Source organism: Herpailurus yagouaroundi, unplaced genomic scaffold (genome assembly GCF_014898765.1).
Source record: "Herpailurus yagouaroundi ecotype Mexico unplaced genomic scaffold, PumYag 139, whole genome shotgun sequence".
NCBI classification, from domain to species: Eukaryota; Metazoa; Chordata; class Mammalia; order Carnivora; family Felidae; genus Herpailurus; species Herpailurus yagouaroundi.
In genome coordinates this window covers 20,934,477-20,959,588 of record NW_024412394.1, presented here as the reverse complement: position 1 = coordinate 20,959,588, position 25,112 = coordinate 20,934,477, and the positions used below count along the sequence as shown (strand labels likewise).

The window sequence follows — 25,112 nt, the reverse complement described above, 5'->3', positions numbered from 1 at the left end:
AAACACAGGAATTCTTTCCTTTCTTTCTTTTTGCCAGGCTCATGAATTTGGCTAATCTTTATTCAGAAAACTGACAAAATCAGATATTAAAGACATCATAGCTGAAAGCCAGACAAAGTTAGTTAGCATGTCTTATCCTGGGATCTTGGAATACAAGACTGGCAAGCTTTTCCCAAGCTGACACATGACCCCTTGATATTTCCATGTACGCAAACTTTTCTTTTAAAGTAATTATAATTCACTTCAAGTACTTGATCCACTAAATAAGACATACCTCATAATGTTGTGGAGAATAAATCAGACAATATATAAATGTAACAACGTCTTCTGAAGAGTAAAATACTATATAATTGTTAAACATTGTTCATATATATTATATATTTAAAGAACATTACTAGAAAAAGCTCAGTGATGATAATCTCAAAATATTTTTAAGAATAAAATACATATTCTGTTGGAAACAAACTTCATGCTATTTAAAATGTATATCCTATATCCATTTACTTGGTTAAAAGATAACGTCTCATTGAGAACAAAAGTAAAATGAATAAAAGCAGCCCCAAGAGTCAGCAATTCAACACTGGACATATATTTCATGTGTCTTATCCAGTAGCATCTCCAAGTGTTCTATTGTCTGTGTTTAAAGGTCATTCCATGCCTGGTGTGAAGGGCAATGTTCTTTGGACATATATAACACCATTATGCTCTAGGAACATCATTATTTGACATAAAGATTGACCTATTCAGTTAAATCAGTAGAAATGTATGATTTTTAAAAAAGTAACAGTTATATCAGAAAAAGAAAAAATAAAATACATGAGTAGGTTTGAAAACCAAAAAAGAAAAGAAAAAAAAATTAGATTATTTGACACATTAAATATTTAGATTCCGTCTTAAGACCGAATGTGTGTGTGTCTAAAGACAGCACATCCAATAACTAAATAATCCTTGGCCACAATTATTTAACATTTATCCAGTGAATCACCCCCCCCCCCACACACACACACACCCTGAACAGGCAAAAGTGTTTTTGGCATCACCTAGTTTACCTTGAAAATTTCTCTTGTAAAGTAACCCTAGCCTGACCTTGATTAGCTTATCAAATGAGCTCATCCCCACAGCTGAAGAATTGTAGTCTACCAGAGATATGGCATGGCAACACGCCAGAACAACTCTGTAAATCGTCTAGAGGGCACATCTAAGCATCATTTCCACTCTTTTTTCGTCTGTGTTTCTGAGTCAGGATTAGAAGTAAGGGAGACAGGATGAAGTAATGGAAAACAGGTGGGCCATGGGACCTGCTCAATCCATATTTGAAACTTAGTGCTGCCACTTATTGTCTGAATATACTTTGGAACAAGTTAAAATAGCTTTTGAATTTCATTTTACTCATTTGTAAAGTGAAGCTATTAATCTCCTCCTTGCAAGTTTGTTATGAGGCATCAATAAAACACATGTATTTGTTGTGGAGCTTAGTATTCAGAACCTGGCTTATAGTACTCAATAAATATTCTTCATTTTTCTTTGCAGTGAGAAAGGGAACTAGAGATGAGCCCTCAGCTTCCCCCAACACAGGTCACTGGCTGACTCCTATTAATGAGCCACTACTTAACAGAACCTGCATGCCTATGGGAGTGGGCTATGTCATAATGCTATTAGAAGAAAGATGGCAAAATCTTCTTTCACCTGTAAGATAACACAAGCAATGGATAGTCTGGGGAGCCGAATGAGAATTCAGGAACTTTGAACTGCTAACATAGCTGTAGTGCATGAGGATTTGCAAATATATTCTAGAGTATAAAATGATGAAAATTAGTGTAAAGATATAAAATATATATGTCCTAATTAAACCAATAAAAATTGTAAAAACTAGAATATTGTATTTTTATTTGAGTGTTAGATTTCACCTCTTTTGAAAATTGGTATTTTCATTATTTAATTTTCCTCATTTTTTTTTCAAATATAGGAAGAATTCATTACATTTAAATTATCAGTAGCACATGTTATCTCATTTCTGTACATGATAAATGTTGCTGTTGTCTATGAAATAGCCATTTAAAAAGTCATCACTGGGATTTTGTTCAAATCAAAAACATGAGTTATTTTACCCAATAAAACTAGGTGGTTATGAGTTTAGTAAAAGTGTGGAGGCATCTGTCTAATTCATATTCAGATAAGCATATATTACATTCTGTAACTAAAAACACACAAGTTTAAAGCTCAGTGGCTAGTATAAGCTTTTATAGGCATCATTCATGACTTCTATCAGGTCTTGGAAGAAATGAGTAATGTATTATCTCTAACCTATTCTGTCTCCTGTGAAGGAAAGGGTGGGTTTAGAAACACCCATGAATGTGAACTGGGCATTAGGAGAAGCAGGAAAGAAATGTTTCTTAGGCTTAAGAGTAGTAGGAACTTGTAACTGCCAGTTCCATCTCTGGGACATATGATTAGCTCTGTAAGAAGCAACCCATTACAGATATTCGTCCATCTATCCACCCAAATTAGCTTAACTGTTACTGGGTAAGTTTTGTAATAGGCACTGTGCTTCAACTAAGTTAAATCAACATATTACCTCTGTGTGTGTGTGTGTGTGTGTGTGTGTGTGTGTGCGCGCGCGTGCGCGCGCACGCATGCACGCACACACACATGCTATGTAAAACATTAATAGACCAAAACAACCCAACTACAACCCATAACTCACTAAATGGGACCCAATACAAGCAAATTTAAACTAACAGACAGAAAATTATCATAATTGTTAGCAATGCCCTTCACTGAGAGTTGAGAAGGCAATGTTAAGTAGTTAATATAAGCGCACTAAATACCTGTTAGGGTGAGTGGGTGGAGCTGGTATGGAAAAGGAGAACAACATGTGCAGACTCCATTTTACTAATAGCTTTTAGGAAACCTCTCAAATGATAAAAAGGCTAGAGCAGAGGTCATAAAGAGCTCTGTAAGCTACAGACTGGCTGTGTAGGCAGAGGATGGCTGTAAACTACATCAGGGGTAGATCTCAATAGTGGGAATGAAGAGATAGAAATTGGCATTTATTGTCTACTATATGTCAGGTAAAATACACACACACACACGTGTGTGTGTGTGTGTGTGTGTGTGTGTATACCCCTGTATATGTGATGTTCTCATAAGATTTCTACAAGGCAGGTAGTATTAACCTTAATTTTTTATTAGAAAAAACAGACATAGAGAGTTCAATAACTTGCTAATGATCACACAAGAAGCAAGAAGCACAGCTGGAATGATGTCATGTGTTGAATGTTCTCGTCATCTTTCACATGGAGACAGCAACAGGGAAGATAGAAGCATTCCAGGTGAAAAATCATATCTCTGAATGCAAAATTCAGGGAGGCAGAGATTTGCTCATTTCCTCCAGATGTTTAATGTTTCAATTGACCAGAAACCATCGCTCCACCCAGTTTCAACTCAAGAGAAAAGAAATAAGTATAACATCAACTATATTACTTTGAGTGTCCCTAAGAGCCCTCCCCTCATCACACATTAATTTTAAAAACATTGCTCAAAATGTACTGGTCAAATAATTGAATGCATCTACTTGGCTATAGTACAAGACATACTTAGGAATAGGTTATATATGGCATAATTTTGAAGATACTGGAAAAACACTGCTTCCAAAAAGAACTCTGTCCTACCTTTCTTCCTATGACCTAAAATTCTATAAGTAGACATGCACATGTCTTTTATTAGAATGCATATACTCATGAAATTTAATGTAGAGTAACTTTTGTCTTAGTTTGAATGACTTGTGTTGCATTTTTTTTTCCAGAAAACTACTTTCCATCACAGGGAAGAAATATCTGATACATATGGGAGAAGGGACAATGAAAGAGATGGGCTGTGGAGAGAAGAAAAAGAGGTAGGGATGATCAAGAATTTGTCATTCTGCTCAGGGCATATCCTGTTACATCACTTCACAAAATGACAGTGTGGGAGAAATGACTTCTAACTGATCACATTATATTTGTAAGTTCAACAAGGTTGAGATTTTCCAAGTAGTCAGTTACATAGAAGTGCAAATGGTGAATGGACCCGAAGGGTCAGGGATTACATCTGCTGCCAACACTGTGGTCTTTCACCTTCATGCCTAACGTTACCTCTTTATCTTACATGAATAATGTAATTCCTTGTCCTGCCACTCTATGCATAAAATTACTTACACTAAAGGGGCAAAAAAGCAATTCTCAATCTAATCCATTTTGCAAATTTGACAGTGACATTAAAGAGCAGGAAGTTGTCTGTGAGTAATGACACTGATCATTTGTTTAAATGTCAAACTTCGTCAACTTTCAGGGAATATGTCCATAAAGAATGGGTTTCTGTTCAGCCAGAGAGGATTTCAGTGTTATTTAGTCCTGAAGAAAATAGCTGTTAGTATCTTGAGAGCATAATGCTTTGAGTAAAATTTTCTTTTTAAGCTGAATGGAATTGGCCATTTCAGCACTTGGGGCTGTGGACAGTGTTCTCTTCCTTGTATTATGAAACACATAGTCTTACTGTAGAGGTGTTTCCTTTTTGAAACTAAAACATTCTCCAGGCTAACAAACCTATACTCCTAAACTATGCAATTAGAATATGGAGACTATGCATCAACATCCTGTGTAAAGTCAGAATGAAGTAACAGCAAAGGGAAACTAATTTTATCACAGAGATTAAGTGTGAAATAAATATTAAGGAAGGGAATTAGTTATGATTTGCAGCTATTCCTGCAAAACAGGTCAAATTTTTACTGCAATGCAATAACATTCCTCTCTGGATAGGATTTTGCTTCAGACAATGACAGAGCCATTAACCCTTCATGGTAATTTATTAACAGTGGACATAGGTGCAAGAGAGAACAGGAAGTACATTTAATAGGCTTGCAGACAGCAAAGAGCAGAGAATTCATTCTCTCTATGCTTTCTAGCTCTAGAGTGGAATATCAATGGAGAATTCTGGATCTGAGATCAGATGAAATGGAGTTGAATCTGAATAGTGTTCTTTAATTAGCCATTTCATTTCTCTAAGTCTTGTTTCTCCTCCTGTCAAATGTGGGTTACTTTGAGGTTTAAGTGAGGATGTAGGCAGAGAGGTCTGGCATACTGGTAGGTACTCAATGGATGTTCAATTTAGATTATTTACTTTTCATTAAGCATTGGCATAATACAGTGATAGGTTTCTATGCTAGTGGCCAGATGTTTTAATAGCTGTAAACTCTAAGAAGGGATGTCAAAAAGGGAAACAAGAAAGGCATCATTATTAACAGACTTATCCTTATAGCAAAGTACCCCAAGTGTGTGTATTTTCACCCTCATCCACCTTATTTGCATCACCCAAAGATTCCTCTCATGTTTACCTTTTTAAAAATCAACAAAAGGAGAGTAGCCTGAAAATAACACAGTAAGCATTAAAAAAACAACTACAAAGTTTTCAGAGGATTCTTATCTCCCTTCAAAAATAACATTTTACCAACTCTCTCCAGAATGCTTCTCAGCCACATACTTAGCAACTACTCTGTCTTTTGAATTGATGAGAGACTACTTTGAATGCTTCCTACCCAGAATGACACACTTGGAGACAGAAGGTAAAAATCAGATTAATGCTAAAAGCCTGATAAGTTCCTTATCATCCTCCCTTGCAGCTACAAATTCTTTGCTTTGGACTTCAAAGCCACTCAACCTATCTCACCTCACCCCGTCTTCTTCCCTTTTTATAACTGAAAATCAAGAGCAGCAATCTTGTAGCCTCCCCCATCTCCTCCTGTCATTTTCAACAGAGATTGCCTCCACACTGCCCTCTGCATTTGAAACGCCTCCCACTCTCCATTCATCAAGGTACATGCTCCTTCCATTCACAATTTATGTTAAGTCGTCCCTCCCTTCCAAAGCTCCTTTTCTTTAAGTGGATTCCCCAGCTGCCCTAATAAACTCCACCACCAGTCTCATACAGCACTGTACCTCCCACCCCCACGACCCCACGCCCCTCCCCCTGCAACATTCAGAAATTACGCTAAGGTGGGAAATGGACGAGGAAATCTATGTCTGCATACGAACCCAGACAGGAACAAATAGAGCTTAGCATTAAGCTCACCATCTCCTCTCAGAAGGGGAAAAAAAAAAATTATCATTTTTTTTTCCAAGCCTGACAGCAAGCATGTTCTGGGGTGGGGGGGGAACATACACACACACACACACACACACACACACACACACACACACACACACACAGGTTGAGTGGATGAATGAATGAATGGATAGGTGGATGAATGATTGCGATCTCTTTGGTACTTTTCTCAGATGCCCCTCCTTCTTGCTTGCTCCTGGCAGGGTTTCTGTTTAATTCAGCTTCAGCGTGTGAGTGCATCTCTATGTTTTGCCTCTGTCTCCACTCACTGCCCTTTCATTACCACCTCTAGACAGAGCTGAAGCCTCCGCACCAAGGGGCACTCTACCTAGCTCACAAATGCTTTGTGACTCCAACGGCCAAAGACAGCTTGCTCCTCAGGAGCACAGCTTTGCATTTTGCCAGCTTCACCTCTCCGGAAAGCCCCCCAAACAGCCGGCTACGTTACACAAAAGGATGACTAATTTCCCCATACTCAACAAAATCCACCTGAGACCCAGTCGCTGCCCCTCTCTTGGGTCTTGTAACCTAGGTGTTCGCAAAAGAAACACGCTTCCCTGCTTCTCCCTGCAGATGCAAAAAGGAATTACGACTCCAGGGCTGGGTCCTGGTTCCTAAAATCAGAAAACTTTTTTCTTTCTTTCTTTTCTTTTCTTTTTTTTTTCTTTTTCTTTTTTTAAAAACCAAACCCCACCCCGAGAGCAGCGACCTCTTTGTTTGCATCTCAAGGGGAGGGAGGGGTCTCCTGAGCCTTTGCAGCCAGGGGTGGAGGGGACGTGACAGCCCTCTGGAGGGCTGCCCTGGACGAGACTCACCCAGGACGTTCCCAATGAGAGCCACCACGAACACGATGATGTAGCCGGCGATCAGGACCCACTCATATTCTTTGGGGTGTAGGTATTCCCTCCACAGGTACCGCAGGAATTCCTCGTCGTCATAGTCGGTGGGGTTTAAAAAAGGCTCTTGAGTTTCATTCAGCTCCGAAGCAGATGACCAGTTGCGACAAGGGGGGGAGTCCTCCAGTTTGGTACCGGACATCACGGGCTCGAGTCCGGTTCCGCTCAGTGCCGCAAGCCGCTCTTCCCCTGCCCCATGAGCCCTGTGATTTGCGGTGGGAAAGGCGGCGCGGAGACGCGAGAAGGGGCTTCGGAGCAGAAAATGACGTGAAAAGTTACTGAGCCAATGCCTCCGGAGTCTTGTGCCCAGCAACTTCTGCGGCGGCTTCGCTGTCTTTGCAGACGATTTTGAAGAGAGGCGGCTGAGGAACTGGGGACCCGGCACTGGAGGCTGCAGCAATGACACCGGGAGGAGACAGCTACCTCGGCTCGGCTCAGGCTCAATTACTCCTCATTCCAGCACTGAGTCCGCAGCCCACAGCCTCCGCCCGCGCTGAGGGAGAGCCGAAGCTGGGGGGGGGGGGGGGGTGCGGGTGGGGGTAGTCCTGAAAATCTTTTTAACCTGTTTCTCCCCCTTTTCTACTTTTCTCCTCCATTTCTCACGTGCAGTTCCCATGACCCATACACAGACACGTGTAGGTCTATTGACATGACAGTCATGTGAACACATGGCTAATATAGGATTTGTTGTTAATATAGGATTTGTCTTTTTGATGTAAACATAAAAGGAATGAGGAGGGGCCACTGTGTTCCTCAAGTAGGTCCATGCAAAAGTCATCTCAGGCAAACACTGTACGTTTGTTTGGCTTTGCCAGCTTAGCACTTGCTGAATCTTGAACATAGCACCTCCTCTCCCCATTCTCCAAAGTGGAGAAGGAGACCATTTTTGAATCTAAGGATATAGTTAGCTGGCATTGTACTTGCACTACCAAGTGTCACAGGAAAAACAGCAGCGATTCCTTGAAGGACGCTAGGGTCATATGTGTGCTCATAGTTGATGTTGTTCAAGCAACGTTACAGATCAAACATGGTGAAAGGAACTTCTTAGAAGGATGTAGTGGTGTGCACACAAATGCTCTCTGGTTAATACCACACCCTACTGGTCTTTCTTCTTATTGACCCAGGACTGATGTCACCTGCCACTCTCTAATGAAACTGATTTTGTCTCTAAGAATAGTATTTTGGGATTTGTCGTAGTATGAGTTCAGGACCCTTTCGTTCTCAATAACTGTGATAGGAATACTGCATTTGATTATAATTTTGTACATGGGAAGGACCTCAGACAGCATCTAGCCTGAACTTTAGCTTAATATTAAAAGCCTTCTAATAACTTTGCTGATGTTCTCCCACCTAGTTTGGATGGACCACCTCAGTTTCTGACTTCCACCATCGTAGGGCTGTTCTAAGGTTTAGAGAACTCTTCGTTACATTAAGATTTTAAACCAATATACAACTTTCTTAGTCTTTTACTCTCAATTCCTACTTTGCATCTTGGTGCTACATGGAATAAATCTTCCATATGCCAATCCTTCACATACTCAAAATAAGTATAACAGCCCCGTTCCTTTTCCTCCACTTTTCCTCTAATTATTTCCACTGTTTTTCAAATGACACTATCCCCACGACCTCCGGTCATTTGGTCTTCCTTTAGGCAGTTGTCAATGCCTTGCATAATAGTAAACTAGGAGATACAGTAATTTGGATGGGTTTTGCTGGTACAAAATGTACATTATCATGTGGATGCAACTAACGCCTATAATTAATTTGTTTATTCAAATGTCACAAGACACTGTTAGTTCACATTTAGTGTTAAGTCAATCCTCCTGACTCTACCATAGTCATAATTCTTCATATGTTTTGTAATTTACATCTGACAAAATTCTCTCATACACATTATTTTAAAACCACTGAGGAGTTGACTATGATTAGCCCCGTTTTACAGCCGAGGAAACGGTTCTGGAGAAGTTAAACGATTTACTAAAGGTCAAGTGACTAATCTGCAGCAAGACCATTCTGTTCTTCTGATCCCAGCTTGGGGTTTCTGTTATTCTACAGATGTCATATTTCACAAGAAATACTATTATTATATTTTCCCAGTCTGCACTAGTCACTTCAGAGAAGAAAAATAAATGGGCATTTGATACGTCTGACAAATATTTACTTAATTTTTCTATTCCATTGTCAGTGATACAGGTTAAACAAGGTTACTGCTTTCATGCACTTTACTTTCTAGGGAAGACAGGAAACAAATTGACTAATAAATACATAATAAGAATATTAGGAAGGGATAAATCTTATGTTTTAAAACAAAATCCAGTGAAGTGATGGTGAGTGGAGAGTCCCAAAGTCCATGTTAGAAACAGATGGTCAAAAGGCCTGTGTGAAGAGGTAACATATAAGTAGGATACTCCCATGATGTATGCACAGATTAATTTAATTTTTCTAATTTGAGGTTTCACCAGATCTTAAATACTGATGCTATTATCCAAAGAATTAGCCATTTCACCAGACCTCTTGTCATCAGTGAATTTGACAAGCAGGCCTTCTGTGGTTTCATTCATGTTCTCCGATACAAATGTGCTAACTTTATTCTGTGGTATAATGTGTCCCTCTGATTTATTAATGTATGTTGTTTTCCTCTTCCATGTACTATTATTTTCAAAATGGGAAAGGCTGTTGCTACTTAGTTGTAATCTATATTCTGTGACATCTTCAAATTTTTGTCATTGACAAAACACAAATATGGACCCTGGATGCTGTTTTCTAAGTACTCAGTGTTTTTGCGTGTGTGATATTTCAACTCACCTATACTTCAATCCACTCTTTTTAAATTTTAAAATAAGGAGAAATGAAAACATATCTTGTTCTGATGTGTGCTTTATGTTGTGACAAGCCTGGATTTACCTTGAAAAGCGTTCCAGTTTTTCTGTCCATAATTTATAGGTGATTTATTTTAAATATGTGGTACTCTGTTGCCATACAAAAATTCCACTCAAACCTTCAAATTATTATTTTATTTTGTTGCAAGCACATTAGAGAGGATAAATAGTGCAGTACTCATTTTGATGTGATCCCTTTCCTTAGATCCTCTGATATATTTTAGGACATTTGAAAAGAATGTTTAGATCTGAAGATATTGTTTTCTTCAATTCAGAATCTTTCTGCTACATGAAGAGAAAAGGAGTCAGCTCAATATCACAAGACAGTATAGAAAGTTCTAAATTTGTCTAGTGATGACCTCTTAAGGTTGTTATAAGAATTAAATGAATTAATATTTTTAGAAAAGCCTCTGGTATATAGAAGGGATTTGAAAATGTTGAATAAGATTTAGAATGATGTGGTCTCCTGGTGTGAATATTATTTGCTTTACATATCAATTCCTCTAAGTGTTAATATATATTTAGAAAAAGTAATGTGGCTCACAATAGTCTAAGTAATTCTGTTTAACTACCTATCTTAAGTTTTTTTCTGTCACTTTTAACTCTCCGACTAACTCTCTGAATATATTAAAAATGAGAAAGAAAAGGAAAATAAAACCCCAAAACATATCCCCCCCCACCTCAGCAGTTGTAGTTAAGTTGCTCGGAGATCACAGATTACATTGGCTGTCCCAGTTTTTATATTCTTATTCCTGATGCCAGACCACACTTTTTGAAGCCTATAATAACTTTATGAATCCATTTCATTAAATATTTCTGAGTATTCCCTATGTTCCCAGGAGTTTAGTTAAGAGCTGGAGGCATCAAGATCAATAAGACATAGTCTAGCCTCAATGATTGCATAGTGCACCAGCGAAATTAGCAGTGTTATGATTATAGAATCACTCTGTGAGTTTCTAGGGTAGAAGGATGCAGAGTGTCACAAGAACATGAAAAAACACCTAATTCAGGCTGGAGAAAACCAAAATGAATGGCTCCCCACAGGGAAAGTCACTCTTGTGCTGACTCCTTGAAGAGAAAGAGAAGATTACTAGATGGTTAGGAATGGGAGGTATTCAGGTGGGGGGTGGCGGGGTGGGCAGCATTTCATGAACTTGGAAACAGAAGAAATCAGGCAGTGCACAGACAAAAGCAAGGTGAAGTGAACAAGGTCAGACTTTCACAACATCTCTGGCAATGATGTGGAAAATGGGAGTACAGAATGATTAAGACTGAGGATAGGGTACCACATAGGAGACTAGTATAAAGATCCTTTTGTCAGAAGGCAGGCAACAGTTTTAAGGATTGAGAGGAGATGAGTGTCATTAAAAAAAAAAAAAATGATGGTTTGAACAGACATTATCCAGAAGGCAGAAATTTTATTACTTTCTTGAAGAAGGCTGAATACATGGTAATAGTATGTTTAAAGTTTATTTCTCTATTTTGCTGTGTAGTTTGAAGAATAAATTGAAGAAAGGAATAGAAAGGTGTCCCTGTGTTGACTTTTCAGGTATCTGAAAAAAAGTTGTTTTCCTTCCTTCTTTTCTGTCGGAATGAAAACAAAATCAAGTCTAAGCACTCTCGGTAATGACTGTACTGAGCTTACATATTCCCCAAATAAATGCAATAGTTTTGCAGGAAGTTATCTGACATCTCTCAACTCCAAACACTACATTTTCTTCTAAGATGGCCTTGCTAAATCTTTCTGGAAAAGTCTTTGGATCATGGAAATGGCTAGAAATCTATTTTTCAGGAAGAAAGGGGGAAATGTATTTCTGATAACATGTTCCTCTTAGGAGAAACTCTTGAGTGGGTTATTGAGATGAAACTCAGATGCCTAGAAGACTCAGACATTAATAATCAAAACTACATGATACAAATTACCCAAAACTTTTCTGACTGTTTTTCTTCCCATCCTTATATTACTCCCTCATTTATTTACTTATGTCTTATTTTAGACTAGGTTCTCTCTGTCCCTTCTTGCCTCCTAACCTGTATGATCATATCAGGTATGTTCCCTTCATGGTTCTTTTATTCAACAATCTATGGAAGTCATGCTCTATTCCTATCTCATGTTGACCATAGACAAACACTGTTCTCTTATTCAGTTTTTATCACATGAAAAGCATAGAGGAGTAAGCAAGTAATTCAATTCAGTAAAGCAAATGCCCTTATGTGTACATCTAAAATGGTCTGAAAGTGCAGGAAGAGACATCTACTCTGTCAAAGTGGGGTCAGCGAAGGAGGATGTTATCTAAGCTCAGAACTGAAGAATGGAGAGTGATAGCCTCCAGTGGAAGGGTTGTGAGAGCTGGTAACAGAATGGAAGCAAGTAACTTGTTTGTGAGACAACACTAAGAGTCAACATTTGATGCGTGCTTAAGTGAGCTAAGCCCTGTACCAAGCACATTGCAAGTATTAACTCAGTTGATATTTACAACTCTATAAGGTAGGTCTTATTAGTTATCACACCAATTTTTCAGACGAAGAAAGTGAGACATGGAAAAGTTAAGTAACTTTCCCATGGTCACAAAGCTAGAAAATGGCAGAATCCTTGAGCAGAATGGTCATGATCCAATTCTAGAAATATGCATTTATTTTTTTACCATTACTCTATTTTTTTCCCACAGTAAAGAACCAAAACCTTTTCAGTAGGGGCAACTCTTTCCTTTGTTACTAGTAATAATACTATAAAATTTTGATTCTTAAAGAACATATTTGTAAAAATACATATATTTCATATATTTTAAAAATTCCGATTATGTTTTTAAGCAGTGTAAGAGCAGAATTGAAGGGAAATGGTTATACCCTTCAAGGTGTTATCTTTCCCAAAGAAAATCAATATTCTTTTATGTGCTCTTAAGTATGAATGCTATACATAATGTTCTTACTACACACTTAAAGGCATAAGTGTTGTCTAATTCATTTTTTGTACCTAGAACCTAGAACAGCACTTTTTATGTAGCTATTGGTCAATCACTACCAGTTGATCAGGACTGAAGTGAATTGTAGAAGAGAGTCCTTTACAAAAAAAGTGATTTTTATGAAAAATTATGCATATGTGTCATCTTGGTTTATGGAAAACAATGGAAATTCCTGAAGACATAAGTATATTGTTGCCTGTTACTAAATCTTTAGCTTAGAAAGGACATAATCTTTTTGTCTATTGTACTACTCTATTAATTCACTTCTTTCCATAACCTAAAGGTTATTTTTCCTCTTTACAGTAGCAAATGGCTAAAATAGAAAAATAGGGAGTAGAGAAAGATAATGAGTTTCAATGCAATCCTATAATAAAGTACAGACTATAACTTTTGGGGTGCTTGCCCAATCTAGGCATCCTTCACTGAGAACCACACTACTCTCAGTCACTCTGAAAGATGGCCTATGAAGAATGAGAGCACTAGTGCAATACCCGCCTTTCCAAACATCAATCACTGGGCTACATGAGATCTCACTCTTGGGCTTGAGTTCATTGAAATATCCCTATGTTCTTTCACTGAATGTTATTTTTTTTTCTTGAGCTCATTTGACTGGGCTTCTTTTCCTTAAAAATAATAATACTTGGCTGAAATAGTGGAAATTTACTCTTCGGTAAGCAGTGGATTCAGCATTTAATCATTAAGGCATGTGATCTGATTTTCTATATAAAATACATTATCCATTTTACTGTGTCACAAAATTAATTTGATTATTTATTTTTAAAGACTTCATTTTTTTTAAGTAGTTCTAAGTTCACAGCACAACTGAAGGTACAGAACATTTCTATACTCTGTCCCCTTACACATGCACATCCTCTCTTATCAATATCCTCCACCAAAGAGGTACATTATTTACAGTTGAGAAACCTACACTGATATATCATAATCATTCAAAATCCATAGCTTACATTAGGGCTCACTCTTGGCACTGTAAATTCTATGGGTTTGGACAAGTGTATACTGACCTGTATCCGTCATTATTCCATAATATACCATAATATAGAGTGTTTGCACTACCCTAAACATCCTCTGTGCTCTACTTATTCATCCTTCTCTACCCCTAATTCCTGGAAACCACAGGTCTTCTTTAATTCAGTTTCTTTCTTCACAGTTTTGTGGTTTTCAGAATACCTTGTGGTTGGAATCATATACTATGACTTTTTTTTTCATTTAGGAATATGTATTTAAGGTTCTTTCATGTCTTTTTATGCCTTGGTAACTTATTTTTTAGCACTGGAAAATATTCAATTGTCCAGATGTACCACAGTTCATTTACCTATTTACCTATCGAATGGCATGTTGGTTGCCTTTCCAGTTTGGGCAATTTTGAATAAAGTTGCTACAAACATCTGTGTGCAGGTGTTTCTGTGGTCATATGTTTTCAACTCCTTTGGGTAAGAACCAAGCAGCAAAACTGATGGATCATATAGTAGGACTATGTTTAGTTTTACAAAAATCACTAAACTTTCTTCTAGAGTGGCTGTACCATTTTGTATTCCCACCAACAATGAATGAGATTTCCTGTTGTTCCACATCCTCACCAGGATTAGGTGTTATCAGTATTCTAGAATGTGGCCATTCTAATAGGTGGGTAGTGATATTTAATTATTTTAATACACAATTCACTAATAACATATGATGTGGACCATCCTTTCATATATATATATATATATTTTGCCATCTGTATATTGTCTTTGGTGTACTGCCTGATAAGTTTTTTGGGCTATTTTTTTTTTAATTTTTTTTTCAACGTTTATTTATTTTTGGGACAGAGAGAGACAGAGCATGAACGGGGGAGGACCAGAGAGAGAGGGAGACACAGAATCAGAAACAGGCTCCAGGCTCTGAGCCATCAGCCCAGAGCCCGACGCGGGGCTCGAACTCACAGACCGCGAGATCGTGACCTGGCTGAAGTCGGACACTTAACTGACTGCGCCACCCAGGCGCCCCTTTTTGGGCTATTTTTTAATCAGGTTGCATGTTGTTTTGTTGAGTTTTGTTTTGTTTTGTTTTGTTTTGGTTTGTTTTTTTTTCCTGCAATCCCCACCCTCCCCCACCAGGTTTGTGTGTTTATTCTTTTAAATTATATTATTGAAGTATAGTTGGCATATGTTATTATATTAGTTTTAGGTGTACATCATAGTAATTTGACAATTCTATACATTACTCGATACTCACCATAATAAACACAGAGCCATCTGTCATCATATGTTATTACACCTTGTCGAGTTTTAGGCATTTTTTGTATATTTTGAATAGCAGTCCTTTATCAAATGTGTCTTTTGCAAATATTTTTTTCCCAGTCTGTGGCTTCTCATTCTTTTGATATTGTCTTTCACAGAGTAGAAGTAACTAATTTTAGCAAAATGCAGTCTATCAATTATTTCTTTCATGCATGATGCCTTTGGTACTGTATCCAAAAAGTCATAGACACAACCAAAGTCATCTAGGTTTTCTGCTGTTATCTGCTATAAGTTTAATGTATCTAAATTTTATATTTAGATCTGTGATAGATTTCTGAGTTAATTTTAAGTGAAAGGTGTAAGGCCTGTGTGTAGATCCTTTTTTTTTTTTTTTTTTTTTTTGGTCTTGTGTTGCATGTGAATGTCCAGTTGTTGAGTATCATTTGTTGAAGAAACTGTCTTTGTTTCAAAGTTTCACCTTGGCTCCTTTGTCAAAGATCAAAGGGTGTTTCTGGGCTATTTTGTTCCATTATTCTACTATTTCAACAATAGCACACTGTCTTAATGACTGTAGCTTTAGAGTGATTCTTGAATTCAGGTAGTGTCAGTCCTCCAACTTTGTTCTTTTATTCAATATTGCATTGGATATACTTCCCCTTATGCCTCTCTATAACTTTAGAATCAGTTTTTTTTTGACATCCATAAAATAATTTGCCAGGATTTTAATTGGGATTGCATTGAATGTAGAGATCCAGTTGAGCAGAACTGACATCTTGACAATATTGGGTTTTCCCCAATATTGGTTCATTTCCCCAATTGGGTTCATTTCCATAAACATGGAATGTCATTTATTCAGTTCTCTGATTCCATTTATCAGAGTTTTGTAGTTTTCCTTATATAAATCTTGTACATATTTTGTTATATATATATTTCATTTTTTGAGGGCTAATATAAATGTAATTATGTTTTTAATTTCAAATTCTATTTGTTTATTGTTGACATATAGGAAAGTAATCACTTTTGAATATTAAACTCATATACTGAAGCTGTGCTGTAGTTGCTTATTAGTTCCATGGGTTTTTTTGTTGTTGTTGTTGTTGTTGATTCTTTTGCATTTTCTATGTAGACAAAGTCATCTATGAACATTAGTGAACAGTAACAGTTTGTTTCTTCCTTCCCAATCTGTATACATTCTATTTCCTTGCCTTGTCTGATTACGTTAGCAAGGACTTGTATCGCAATGCTGAAAAGGAGAGGTGACAGAGAACATCCTTGCCTTGTACCTGATCTTAGAGAAAAAGCTTCAAGTTTCTCACCATTGACTATGTTAGGTGCTAAGTTGTTTTTTTTTTTTTTTTTTTTTATAGGCAGTCTTAAAGTATTTCCTCTCTATTCATAGTTTACTGAGGGTTTTTTTTCATGAATGGATGTTGGATTTCATCAAATGCTTTTTCTGCATCTATAGATATGACCGTGTGATTTTTGTTTGTTTTTAGACTGTTGATGTGATGGGTTACATTAATTGAATTTTGGAATGTTGAACCAGGCTTGCATACCTGGGACAAACCCCACTTATTTGTAGCATATTTTTTAATACTTTGCGTATTTAATTCACTATTTTTTTTAGTATTTTTACATCTAAGTTCATGAGAAATATTAGTCTGTCATTTTCTTTCCTAGTAATATCTTTGTCTAGTTTTTTAATTTGGGTAATGCTGGCCTCACACAATGAGGTAGGACATGTTTTCTATGCTTTTATTCTCTGAAAGAGATTGTAGAGAATGCTATTTCAACAAATATACATTGTATGACTCTATATAGTTATGGTAAAAGATACTCGTGTATTGAATTCCAATGTTAAAAGCAACTCTACAAGCTTTTACTTAGGTAAAAATGCAGTCATTGAATAGCATAGTGCCATTGTGAAAACCTGCATTGAGTGAGAATCTCCTTTGTTGTTATTGTTTATTTCTTATTTTCTAATTGGGATAAAATTCACATAACATAAAGGTCACCATTTAAAAAATTTTACGGTACATAACTCAGTGGTTTTAAATACATTTATAACATGTAACCATCACCACTACCTAATTCCAGAATATTTCCATCACCCCAAAGAAAAACCCCATACCTTCCCATTCATCTATCCTCTTACATGCTGGAAACTGGATTTAATTATTCTGGAAATTTCCCATAAATGGAATCATAGTATACATGTGGGCTTTTTTTTCTGGCATCTTGTATTAAGCATATTTTAAGGTTCATTCATGTTATAGCCTATCCCAATATTTTTTTTTATGACTGAATATATTCTGTACAGATATATAACTTTTATTTATCAGTCAGAAGTTGATGGACTTTGGGGTTGTTTCCACTTTTTGGTTAGTATAAATAATGCTGCCATAAACATCCATGTACAAGTTTTAGTGTGAACTTATGTTTTCAGTTATATTAGCTATATACCTAGCAGAACTACTGTTTCATATGGTAACCCTATTTTTTTAAGAAACTGCCAAACTGCTTTCCAAAATGGCTATACCCTTGTACAATACGACTAGCAATGTACAAGTTTTCCAATTTCCCCACATGCTTACCAATATTTGTAATTTCCTTTAAAAAAAAAAATACTAGCTATCCTCATGGATGTTAAGTGGTATCTCACTGTGAGTTAACTTTCAATCCCTCTAATGATTAATGATGCTGAACACCCTTTCACATTCTTTTTGGTCACTTGCATATCTTCTTTAGAGATATAGCTATTCAAATTGTTTACCTCTTAAATATTTTTTGGTATTTTTTTAACTTGTAAACATTTTTAAAAATATAGTCTGGTCACTAGAACTTTATCAGACACTTGATTTGCAACTCTTTATCAATTGTATTTTTATATTTTTAATAGTGTCCTTCAATGCAAAAAAAATAGATTTTAATTTTAATGAAGTTCAATTTATCTAGGTTTTGTTATTTTTGTTTTTGGTATTATATTTAAGAAGCCATTGCCTAATCCAAGGTCACAAAGATTTACACCTATGTTTCTTTTTAATTTTTTTTATTGTTTTAGCACTTACATTTAGGTCTTTGATCTATTTTGAGTTAATTTTCATATGCAGTGTGATAAAGAGGTTCAAAGTTGTTTTTTTAAATGTGCATATCCAGTTGTCCCAGTACCGGTGGTTAAAAAAAAAAAGACAAAAAACAAAAAACTTTTTTTCCCCATTGAATGGTCTAGGTACCCTCAAAAATCAATTAGCCATAGATGATGGGTTCATTTTTGGACTCAGAATTCTCTTTCATTGATCTATAAATCTGTCCTCATACCAGAATAGTGGTGGTTTGATTACTGTAGCTTTGAAGTATGTTTTGAGATTGAGAAGCGTGAGTCCACAAATTCTGTTCTCCTTTTTAAAAAGATTATTTCAGCTATCTGGAATCCCTTGGAGTTATGTAAATTTTAGGATCAACCTGTCCATTAAAAAAAAAAAAAAAAGACCGAAAAAAAGGCAGTTTTGGAATTTTGACAGAGATTGAATTGAATTTGTAGGTCATTTTGAAGAATGTTGCCATCTTAATATTGTCTTCCAATCTACAAACATGGCATGTCTTTCAGCTTGTTTAGGTTGAATTACTTTCAACAATATTTTATTTTTTCATTGTATAAAACTTGCAATTACTTGGTTAAACTCATTCCTAAGCATTTTATTCTTTCTGGTGTTATTGTAAATGGAATTGTTTTGCTAATTCCATGTTTGGATTTTTTGTTGCTAGCGTATAGAGATCAGCTACTTTTTGCATATTGACTTCTAGCCTAAAACTCTGCAGAACTCATTATTAACTCTGGTAGTCTTGTGTGTGTGCAATCTTTGCATTTTTCTATATATAAGATCATATCATCTGCACAGATAGTTTTGCTTCCTCCTTTCAAATCTAGATGCCTTATGTTTTTCTTGCCTAATTTGCTAGAACTTCCTGTACAATGTTGAAGAGAATAAGTGAGAGTCTACCTCCTTGTCTTTTTCCTGACTTTAGGGGGGAAGCTTTTAGTCTTTCACCATTAAGTACCATGTTAGCAGTGGGTTTTCAAAGACATTCTTTATCAAATTGAGTAAGTTCCCTTCTATTCCTAGATCACAGAGTATTTTTATCATGAAAATGTGTCAGATTTTGTCAACATTTTTCTACATGTATTGAGATAATTATGTGTGATGCTTTTTGTTTTATTTTGTTTCCTCTTTATGCTCTTTCTATGGTGTACTGTATTGGTTAAGTTTAGCCTATCTCGTGTTCACGGCATAAATCTCACTTGTTCACAGTATATAATACTCTTAATAAATTTGTGACATTTTCTTGAGGAGTTTTGCATCTACATTCATAATAGATATTGGTCTATGTTTTCTTTCTTGTGATATTTTTGTCCGGATATCAGAGTAACACCAGCCTTATGGAGAGACTCTGGTTTTGACTTCAGTTTTACTATTTACCAGCTGTTTGAAACTGAGGTAGTTGCTAAACAACTTAAAGCTTTAGAATCCTCATCTCTGGGTTAATGATAACTCCACACAAATTGTTGTGAGAGTTAAATGAACTTATTGTGTGTGTTTTGTAAACTGTCAATGACAATAAAAATACTATAAGAATACAAACTGTATAAGAAATGCTGGTGTAGGAATTAAGAATACCAGCAGTGTGTGGAAGGGTTGAACTAGAAACATGTAACTTAACTAGGATTATATACTGATTACTTCTATTGGTTTTGATTACAGCATCCATAAAATAAGTTACATTTATTCCATTTGTGTTATGATAACCACATTTATAATAATAATAACTATAATGGTAAAATTATATATTAATAGTGTATATAATGAGTGCATATTGCCCGATATTTGTTTACTTACTCCTCATTACATCAAAATGAAGATGCTGTTATTTTTTAAGTGTATTTATTTATTTTGAGGGACAGAGAAAGGATGAGCAAGATAGGGGCAGAGAGAGGGGAGGGAAGGAGAATTCCCAAGCAGGCTCTGCACTGTCAGCGCAGACCCCAATGCAGGGCTTGAACTCACGAACCATGAGATCATGACCTAAGCTGAAATCAAGAGTCAGACACTTAACAGACTGAGCCACCCAGGCACCCCAATGCTATTACTTTCCCTCATTTTCTGAATGAATATGGTACCGGAGTACCTCAGAGATATTATGGGTTTGATTCCAGACCACTGCAATATAGCAGATATTGCAATAAAGCAAGCCAAGTGAATTTTTCAGTTTTCCAGTACATATGAAGGTTCTGTTCATATTACATACTGTAGTCTTTTAATTAAATGTGCAAGAGCATTAAGTTTTTTTAAACAATTTCGCCTTTTAATAATGGAAGTGATTTGACATTCCAGAAATAATTGTAGGGAAGAAGGATCTTCTCTATAAAAGTAAACTCACCAAAATTATAAATGTAACAGCTCTTTTACTTCTGCAATTTAAATGCTCCCCTTACTGCTACCCCTTCATTTAACAACATTCCTGTGCCATCGCATATTGAAGAGAAAACAGTATGTTAAATTAAAATAAGCTTTGCTGATTTTTAAAACTCTTAGGCTTTAGTGACCTTTCTTCTTTTATACATGGTAAGTGCTGTTGCAGTAATCAGTGTTTGGAAGAGAACATCTGTATTCAAAGAACTATGTCCTGGAAGAATTTTAATACAGCAGGTTTTCCAAATTGCAACTTGTGATGTACATGACAAGGAGCGAGTTTCTGGATACTACAGATGAGGATGCCTATTTTAGACAATGTACTTCAAGTTAAAAAAATTTTTTTCCACAGATAGCCATCAGCTACTACTTTAGGTTCTAAGAGTGTCTTAATCTGAGTAACAAATGTTTCATGAAATATAAGCTTACTGGATAGGCAATTAAAAGACTATGAGGTTGATTACAGTATACCCCTACCCAAGCATTAATTCTTAAAAAAAATGTACATACATTAATTAAAAATGCTTAATGCTAAACATCATCTGAGCTTTCAGCAAGTCATTATCTTCTGGCCAGTGAAGGATCTGGCCTTGATACTGATGTGACTGACTGATCAAGGTAGTAGTTGCTGAACGCTGAGGTGTTATGACAATTTCTTAAAATGAGACAACACTGAAGTTTGCCATGACAATCGGCTCTATCCTTCATGAACAATTTGTAGCATGTGATGCAATTTGATAGCACTTTATCCACCATAGAACTTCTTTCAAAAATGGAGTCCTAGCACTCAACTCTTGCCACTGCTTTCTCAGCTAAGTTATATAATATTCTAAATCTTTTGTTGTCATTTCAACAATCTTCCCAGAATCTTCACTAGGAGTAGATTCATCTCAAGAAACCAACTTCTGTGTTCATCTGTAAGAAGCAACTCTCCATCCATGTAAGTTTAATCATGAGATTACAGCAATTCAGTCACATCTTCAGTCTCCACTTCTAATTCTAAATCTCTCACTATTTCTACCACATCTTCCCTCCATGAAGTCTTGAACCTCTCAAAGTTATCCATGAAGGTTGGATTCAACTTCTTCCCAACTCCTGTTAATGTTGATATTTTGACCTCTTCCCATAAATCAGCTATTCTGAATGGCATCTAGAATAGTGAATCCTTTCCAGAAGGTTTTCAGCTTTAGCCAATTCCATCAGAGGAATCACTCTTTATGGCAGGCATAGACTTAGGAAGTGTATTTCTTACATGATAAGTTAGATTCATAAGTCAAAATTACTCCTTGATCTATGGGCTACAGAATGGATGTTGGGTTAGCAGACATGAAAACAGTATTAATCTTGTCCATCTCCATCAGAGCACTTGGGGTACCAGATGTACTGTCAATGAACAGTAATATTTTCAAGGATATTTTTTCAGCAGTAGGGCTCCTGTGGGTTTAAAATATGCAGTAAACCATGTCGTAATCAGATGTGCTGTCATCCAGGCTTTTTGTTATATAGAGAGAACAAGTAAAGTCAGCTTAGCATAATTCTTAAGGGCCCTAGAAATTTTGAAATGGTAAGTGAACAGTGGCTTCAATTTAAACTCACCAGCTGCATTAGCTGTTAACAAGAGTGTCAGCCTATCCTTGGAAGCTTTGAGTCCAGGCAGTGACTTCTCCTCTCTGGCTATGAAAGTCCTCGATGGCATCTCCTTCCAGTATAAGGCTGTTTTGTCTACAATGAAAATCTGCTACTGAGTCTGACCTTCATGAATTCTCTTAGCTAGATCTTCTGGGTAACTTGCTACAGCTTCTACATCAGCACCTCCTGCTTCCCCTTGTGCTTTTATGTTATGAATATGGCTTCTTTCCTAAAACCTCATGAACCAACCTCTGCTGGCTTCAAACTTTTCTTCTGCAGCTTCCTCACCTCTCTCAGCCTTCATAGAATTAAACAGAATCAGGACCTTGCTCTGGATTAAATTTTGGTTTAAAGGAATATTGTTACTGGTTTGATCTTCTGGCCAGACTACAAAAACTTTCTTTATATTAGCAACAAGACTATTTGCTTTATCATGCATTTGTTCACTGGAGTAGCACTTTTCATTTCTTTCAAGAACTTTTCCTTTGCGTTCGTTCAAACTTGACCCAAGAGGCCTAGTTTTCAGGCTATCTTGGCTTCCACATGCCTTCCTCACAAAGCTTAATCATTCCTAGCTTTCAATTTAAAGTGAAAGATACACAACCCTTCCTTTCATCTGAACACTTAGAGGCCACTCTAGAACTATTAATTGGCCTATTTACCTCTCTCAGGTAATAGGGGGGCCTGAGAAAATGGAGAAAGATGAGGCAGAGGCCCTTGGTGGAGCAGTCAGAACACACATTAACATTTATGGATTAAGTTTACCATCTTATATGGGTGTGGTTTTTGGCACCCCAAAATAATTACAATGCTAACATCAAATACCACTGATCAGAGATCACCATACCTTATAAGATAATGCTGAGAAAGTTTGAAATATTGCAAAAATCACCAAAATGTGACACAGATACAAAGTGAACAAATGTTTTTGGAAAAATGGGGATGACAGATGTGCTTGACTGAGGGTTGCCACAAACCTTTGATTTGTAAACAACACAATATCCTCAACGTTCAATAAAGTAAAGCCCAATAAAGCAATGGATGCCTGTACCCAACAGAGAAATTGCTGGATGGTATGGTGGTTCTATTTTTAACTTTCTAAGGAATCTCATATTATTTTCCATATTTCTTGGACCAATTTATATCCCCACCAATAATGTATAAATTTTTTGCCATATCATCACCAGTTCCTATTGTCCTTTGTCTTCTTGGTGATAATCATTCTAATAGGTAAGAGGTGATATCTCATTAAGGTTATTATTTACATTTCCCTGAAGATTAGTGATATTGAACATCTTTTCATGTGCTTGTTGTCATTTTGGTGTTCTCTTTGGTTTGCCTCTTTTATTTTTCCTTTGCCCATTTGTTTTGTTTCTTAAGCTCCACATATAAGTGAAAGCATATGGTATTTGTCTTTCTTTGATGTATTTCACTTAGTATAATACTCTCTAGCTCCATCCATGTTGTTACAAATGGTAAGATTTCATTCTTTTTTTGACCAAGTAATATCCCATTATATAAATATACCACATATTCTTTAACCGTTCATCAATCAGTGGACACTTGGACAGTTTCCATAATTAGGCTATTGTACATGATGCTGCTATAAACACTGGAGCGCATGTATCACTTTGATTTAGTGTTTTTGTATTCTCTGTATAAATACCTAGTACTGTAATTTCTGGATGGTAGGGTAATTATATTTTTAACTGTTTGAGCAACCTCCATACTGTTTTCCAGGGTGGCTGCACCAGTTTTCATTCCCACCAACAGTGCAAGAGGGTTCCCCTTTCTTCGCATCCTCACCAACACCTGTTGTATCTTGTATTGTTGATTTTAGCCATTCTGACAGGTGTGAGGTGATATCTCATTGTAGTTTTGTATTTCTGTTTCCCTGATAATCAATGGTCTTCTGATAATACCACTGTGCAACAAAATTTTGAGACACTGTCATAAATACTGTCTCAAAGTATAGTACTCTGACCAGCAGCACTGAAATTGAGCTTTCTAGCATTATAGAAACATGGGCTTTACCCCAGATCCACTTCATCTGAGCCTACATTACCAATATCTCTAGGTTATTCATATGCATGCTGAAGTTTGAAAAATAGTGCTTGAAATTTAAAAGATAAATTGAACAAAATTCCTGAGCAGAATAATATATGTAGAAACAGTATGGGCAAAATTACTGGCATCAAAATTGTCTGAAAAGTAATGTTAAGGAGAAAAGAAAAGCCTTCATTTTTTTTTTTAGTAACCTTTAACCTAACCTGATATTCTGATTTTATTAATCAAATGTCAGATACTTTATCATCTCCAAGATTAATTATTCCAACTTCTTTCCAATAAGCCATTTTACATTTGCCCAAGACTCAATTAGCATTTTTGACCTTGAAATGTCAGTTTTGTTACAGATCTGTATTGTGAAAATTAATGTCTGAAAGTCTTTTTCAGTGTAGTAATAAGAATTTTGTAACAATGTGATACTTTTGCTATTATGTGAATAAATCATGGCTTTACATTAATCCAAGTATCCTTTTTTCAGGTTGTATGGCATTCACACTAGACATCTTATGCTGTATATTTTTGCTACTTAGATAAATATTGAATATTTTTCAATTCCAAACAAATTTCATAGTTATTCTCTACTCTTCAATCATTTATTAGCTTGGCAATATTTGCTGTTTGTCTACTATGTACCAAAACATTTTACAGGGGACATTTTTATAAAGTCTGTACAACTAATATCGTATGCTATTCATCTTTAAATTGGGTTTATAGGGGCGCCTGGGTGGCTCAGTCGGTTAAGCGTCCGACTTCGGCTCAGGTCACGATCTCACGGTCCGTGAGTTCGAGCCCCGCGTCGGGCTCTGGGCTAATGGCTCAGAGCCTGGAGCCT

At 36.4% G+C, this 25,112-nt stretch overlaps 1 protein-coding gene across 2 annotated transcripts in view; it reads right to left on the bottom strand.

Moving 5' to 3' along the window:
* Positions 1–7,507, bottom strand: part of HCRTR2 (hypocretin receptor 2) — a 114,288-nt gene extending 106,781 nt beyond the window's left edge. For both annotated transcript variants that reach the window (XM_040473791.1, XM_040473790.1), the window contains exon 1: positions 6,954–7,507. In XM_040473791.1, coding sequence (XP_040329725.1) covers positions 6,954–7,176 — 223 coding nt within the window. In that variant the 5' untranslated portion in view covers positions 7,177–7,507. The remainder of the gene's footprint in view (positions 1–6,953) is intronic.
* Positions 7,508–25,112: the final 17,605 nt, after the last annotated feature.